Source organism: Nerophis lumbriciformis, linkage group LG33 (assembly GCF_033978685.3).
Source record: "Nerophis lumbriciformis linkage group LG33, RoL_Nlum_v2.1, whole genome shotgun sequence".
In the NCBI taxonomy this organism is placed as follows: Eukaryota; Metazoa; Chordata; class Actinopteri; order Syngnathiformes; family Syngnathidae; genus Nerophis; species Nerophis lumbriciformis.
Window position 1 is genome coordinate 22,944,001 of NC_084580.2, and position 6,000 is coordinate 22,950,000.

Here is a 6,000-nt window from a genome sequence, read left to right on the forward strand (position 1 = left end):
CTACCTCTTGTCTCTTTTGGGGTCACAAGGGGGCGGAAGGCGGGGTACACCCTGGAAAATTCCATAAAACCTTGAAACTATTTTTTAAATGTTATCCTAATTAAAAATGTATCCTCCAGTTTGTGGCTATCATAAGGCATATTTCCAGAGGATATGCATTTTTACAGCGTGTTTTAAAGAGATAACATTTTAAAAAATGACTTCTGGGTATTTTATATTGATCAAAAATTATAATTTGGAATTAGTTGGAAATGCCCCCCTCTACCTCAAAGAACTGCTCACCCCCAAATCCGCCACATGACACCTCCGCTCCGGACAGGGAGACCGGGCTTTCTGCTCCGCTGCTCCCAGTCTGTGGAACGCTCTCCCTGACCACCTGAGGGCACCACAGACTTTGGATGCTTTTAAAAAAGGCTTAAAAGCCCTTCTTTTTAAAAAAGCCTTTTTTTTCTCTCTTTTTTTTTAGATATGTGCATACTATCTATAGCTATTTGGCTGTTCTAGTTTTATTTATTTATTTATCATCTTTATTTATTTTTTTTAATACACTGTAGCGCTTTGAGATTGTTTACTCAATATAAAGTGTTTTTTTACAAATAAAATCTATTATTTTTATTATTATTTAGAGGGCTTAGTGAGCGGAATAGAGGCGCTCCCATTGACTCCATTGTTAGAATTAGGATAGTTAAGACTTTGCTAACGTTTGTTTAGGACTTAGAATGCATAAAAAATAAAAACATGTTATTGTCTTACTTAAGGATTGTGAATGATAGGCAAAATAAAATCTACATCCTGTGAACGGGTTGATGCTGTGGTGAAAGTGAGAAAATAAATACATGTCGGGAAAATGCAAATTTCATCAAAAATGGCTGGCAAAGGTTTTAAAACCTGGTTAAAGATTGTTGGCGGTAAACCCAGAGAGGCATGTGTGTGTTGTAAAATGATGTTAGAATTAGATTTATTATTTGGGTTTAGGGGGCAGCACAGTGGCACAGGGGTTAGTGCATGTGCCTCACAATACAAAGGTCCTGAGTAGTCCTGAGTTCAAACCCGGGCTCGGGATCTTTCTGTGTGGAGTTTGCATGTTTTCCCCGTGACTGCGTGGGTTCCCTCCGGGTACTCCGGCATCCTCCCACCTCCAAAAACATGCACCTGGGGATAAATTGATTGGCAACACTAAATTGGCCCTAGTGTGTGAATGTGAGTGTGAATGTTGTCTGTCTATCTGTGTTGGCCCTGCGATGAGGTGGCGACTTGTCCAGGGGGTGTACCCCGCCTTCCAGCACCCCCAAAAGGGACAAGCGGTAGAAAATGGATGGATGGATTTAGGTTTAGGGGGCCCTGTCATGAAGCCTGAGACTTGTTCCACCTCTGGTCATTGTGGTTATATTATATACTCCAAATATCATTTTTGTTATTAGTCAAATATAAAGTTAGTGAACATGTGAGAGTAAGAAGTCAACAAACCTGTTCTGTGTAACACAACTTCATGTTTCTTGAAAACAGCGTCCAGTAGTTGATAGTGCTCCTCTTTTGTTCTAGAAAGTTCCGCCTCGTATTCTGCTATCGTTCTTTCTAACACTACAAATATTTCTTCGACGGCAGCAGTTAGTCGCTGGTCCACCAACGCTCTCAACGTGTGTAATGTAGACATTTTCACACAATCCCAACACTTTACTCTCACACTTGATCTCTACTTAGCGATGTGTTGATAACTTCTGTTAGCAGCTAACAAGCTAAGCTAACTAGCGAGCTAAGCTAAGTAACAAGCAAAGATAGCACGAGAAGCGGCACAGTGCTTCTAGCGCATCGAGAGGACTTAAAGAATCAAAGATGTATTTTATACGACGTAAATATTTCAAACCAGAGACCAAATAATAAGACTGACTTATTAGCGTCCTGCTACCTTCTTTCTCCGTCGAAGTGCTTTCACGACAGTTAGCACACTTGACGTTACAAGGCAGGACTGCTCTTCTTCCTCTTCTTTTCTGCTTTAATAGCGCCACCTTCTGATATGGAGTGTGGACCGAGATGGAACCCTACTCTATATTATTTTATTTAAATGCTTGTGCCCAGTGGCGTCACTAGTTTTTAAGGACAGGGGGCAGGGGCGCCGAAAACGGGGGGTAAAGGAGACGGATTCTAGGGGCCCATGATGGAGGGGGGCCCAGAGAGGCCCCTAATGATGATGAAATTATAATACAGAAAAAATAATGACACTGTGTTGGGGGCCCTGTAAAGATTCTTTTCATGGGGCCCAAAATCCCTAGCGGCGCCCCTGCAGGGGGGCTTAGCCTCCAGGAGATGAACAGGATGCGAGTGAACGTAGCGCACGAGCACAAAACTCATACTTGCCAACCTTGAGACCTCCGATTTCGGGAGGTGGGGGGGCGTGGCCGGGGGTGGGGTGGGGCGTGGTCAAGAGGGGAGGAGTATATTGACAGCTAGAATTCACCAAGTCAAGTATTTCATACATATACATATATATATATATATATATATATATATATATATATATATATATATGTATGTGTGGGGAAAAAAATCACAAGACTATTTCATCTCTACAGGCCTGTTTCATGAGGGGGGGTACCCTCAATCGTCAGGAGATTTTAATGGGAGCATTCGCATACCATGGTTTATATAGGGCACAGAGTGGGTGGGTACAGGCTGGCCTAGGGGCGTGGTGATTGGCTCATGTGTTGCCTAGGAGGTGTTTCCGTCTATGGCGGCATGTTGTTACAATTTCGCTGCGCTTGTTGAGGGATGACAGGTCTGGACGGTAAATAATAAACAGTTTCTCTTTCAAGCATAGGTTGCATCTTTTATTACCACTATTGTAAGGTGTGCTGGATGCAAGAATTTGCCATGTTATTGAATATTCAACATTATTGTCTTTGAGGTCCCAAATGTGTTTGCTGAGTTCTGTGGTATTTCGCAGGTTTTTGTTCCTGAAAGAAGCCTTGTGATTGTTCCATCTGGTTTTGAATTCTCCCTCGGTTAATCCTACATATGTGTCGGATGTGTACCAAAAAGCCCTTGATGAAAGCGGATACAATTTCACCCTCACCTATGAACCCACGCCAGGAAACCAGCCAAAAAAGAACAGAAAACGAAACGACATCATCTGGTACAACCCCCCATACAGCAAAAACTTCTCAACTAACATTGGACACAAATTCCTCAATCTGATTGACAAACACTTTCCCAAAGGCAACAGCTTAAGAAAAGTATTCAACAAGAACAACATTAAATTGAGCTACAGCTGCATGAACAATATACGACAAATCATCTCAAACCACAACAAAACAATTGCAAATGAGCCGTCGGCCCCCAGACAGAGCGACTCCAAAACCAACAAAGGCTGTAACTGTCGAAAGAAACCTGATTGCCCTCTCAACGGGGGGTGCTTACAAACATCAGTTGTCTACCAATCTAAGGTAATACGCAAGGACATTAACACATCCGACACATATGTAGGATTAACCGAGGGAGAATTCAAAACCAGATGGAACAATCACAAGGCTTCTTTCAGGAACAAAAACCTGCGAAATACCACAGAACTCAGCAAACACATTTGGGACCTCAAAGACAATAATGTTGAATATTCAATAACATGGCAAATTCTTGCATCCAGCACACCTTACAATAGTGGTAATAAAAGATGCAACCTACGCTTGAAAGAGAAACTGTTTATTATTTACCGTCCAGACCTGTCATCCCTCAACAAGCGCAGCGAAATTGTAACAGCATGCCGCCATAGACGGAAACACCTCCTAGGTAACACATGAGCCAATCACCACGCCCCTACGCCAGCCTGTACCCACCCACTCTGTGCCCTATATAAACCATGGTATGCGAATGCTCCCATTAAAATCTCCTGATGATTGAGGGTACCCCCCCCTCATGAAACAGGCCTGTAGAGATGAAATAGTCTTGTGATTTTTTTTCCCACACATACATATATTGCGCTCTACTACGGTATCGAGCACTATTTTTTGGATAACCTTATTAAGACATATATATATATATATATATATATATATATATATATATATATATATATATATATATATATATATATATATATATATATACATATATACATATATATGTAACAGGGTCCATTATGTCTTGTAAATAATGTATTTTATAATGCTTTATTATTGTTATAATTACACAAAATGTGTAAGTTACATGTAAATACCTGAATATTGTTTGATGTTTTGTCAATGTGGAACCATTGTCTCGTTGTCCCTCCTACTGCAATAATTACGGTGACACCTGTCGTTATATATGCGTTGGACACGCCTTCCAACTTCCCTTTTGTCCACCATAACGGGAGAGGTAGGCGTCCATGCATGCGACGACAGATAATGTCATGTTAAGAACTTCTGTTCATTTTCTTGTTCTGTATTGTATTTTGTGTAGGGACTCGACGACGTCAAAAACTTATTGACAACAATTGTGTTCTGTTTTATCAGGTATGTTTATTTCACTGTTGTACGCCCTTTTGTCCACCATAACGGGAGAGGGACTCGACGACGTCAAAAACTTATTGACAACAATTGTGTTCTGTTTTATCAGTAAAGTGCAGCTGAGCAATCCATGGTGTCGGTCGTTTTTGCACAAAAGCCACACAACGCAGAGAGGAAAAGACCACCGGTTACATATATACACATCCTGAAAATATGCAAACAAAACTGTGTTTGGATAATTGATACTTCAAACTTGCATAAATAAATCTTAAGGAATATAACATAACTTGGCTTCTGAGAGCTTCAAAATGTAATGAATAAAATGCTAAAGTTGTTGATAAACAAGCAATTATTTTAATAATTAAATATGGTCATTTTAAATGAATTAGTATGATCATTTTAAATTAATTATTTGAAATATGTTTATTTTAATGTATAATTCTATGGCTGGATGTAATAAGGAGTCAGGAAAAAATACAAATAAAAATACAATTAATTTTGATGTTTTTAGCAAAATATAGTAAACATTTATTTATTTTTTAAATTAATACATATATTTATTTTTAGGTAAGATAAACATAATAATACAATTTATCTCTAGTCTGGATGATTTAGTTCTTGTCACCCTGTTGTCCTCCCGTCTTGAAAAAAGGCTGTCCTCACTCAGGTCTGCAAGGACCTGGAGGGGGGCGTGGCCTCCAGCTGCGGCTGAAAATCGGGAGATTTTCGGGAGAATATTTGTCCCGGGAGGTTTTCGGGTGAGGCGCTGAATTTCGGGAGTCTCCCGGAAAATTCGGGAGGGTTGGCAAGTATGACAAAACTTCACAAACGGCTAACAAAGACTTAGAAATTATTCATTGTTATTATAATTATTTCAGTCGGTTTATTTTCAATCTGTGTTCAGTACAACAACAAACAGCGACATTTTGTTTACAGGCTCTGAAATACTCCTTCAGAGGCACCCTGCTTGCCCATGATGTTCTGTGATCAGAATCTGAATCAAATACTTTATTATCCCCAAGGGCAAATTAAGATTTTCAGCACAATCCCATTCAAGAGCAGACAAACATTACAGGGAGACAGAACAGGATCGCTGATGGGTCTGCCAACTTCCGGTGCACCTTACAAAAAAGTTGAGAAACAGGTCAACGCTGGGGAGGGAGGTGAGTATAATGAAAAAAATATTCAGCCCCTGAAGAGGTGGTCCAGACTGAGGCCTAGGGAATAAAGAAAAAAAAACACGAATAGCCATAGCACACATAAACATGTGTGTACGAGGGAAACATCAAAGAACACAAAGGACATTAAAAGAGCAGAGCTTATGCAACCAGCTGCCACTCCAGCAGTGCTATTTCTACATACTGCTACAAAAGTAAAAGTAAAACAACAAAAAATAATTAACCATTAAAGGGGAACATTATCACCAGACCTATGTAAGCGTCAATATATACCTTGATGTTGCAGAAAAAAGACCTTTTTTTTTTTTAACCGATTTCCAAACTCTAAATGGGTGAATTTTGGC

General features: G+C 40.0%; 1 protein-coding gene across 6 annotated transcripts in view; it reads right to left on the minus strand.

The window, feature by feature from the left end:
• The window catches only part of LOC133575717 (uncharacterized), a 215,002-nt gene that overhangs the window by 67,408 nt on the left and 141,594 nt on the right, over positions 1-6,000 (minus strand). The window contains exon 1 of one of the 6 annotated variants that reach the window (XM_072912167.1): positions 1,468-1,815. The exons of the other annotated variants lie outside the window; for them this stretch is intronic. Coding sequence (XP_072768268.1) covers positions 1,468-1,654 — 187 coding nt within the window. The 5' untranslated portion in view covers positions 1,655-1,815. Of the gene's footprint in view, positions 1-1,467; positions 1,816-6,000 lie in introns of those variants that run through there. 6 annotated transcript variants of the gene reach the window in all.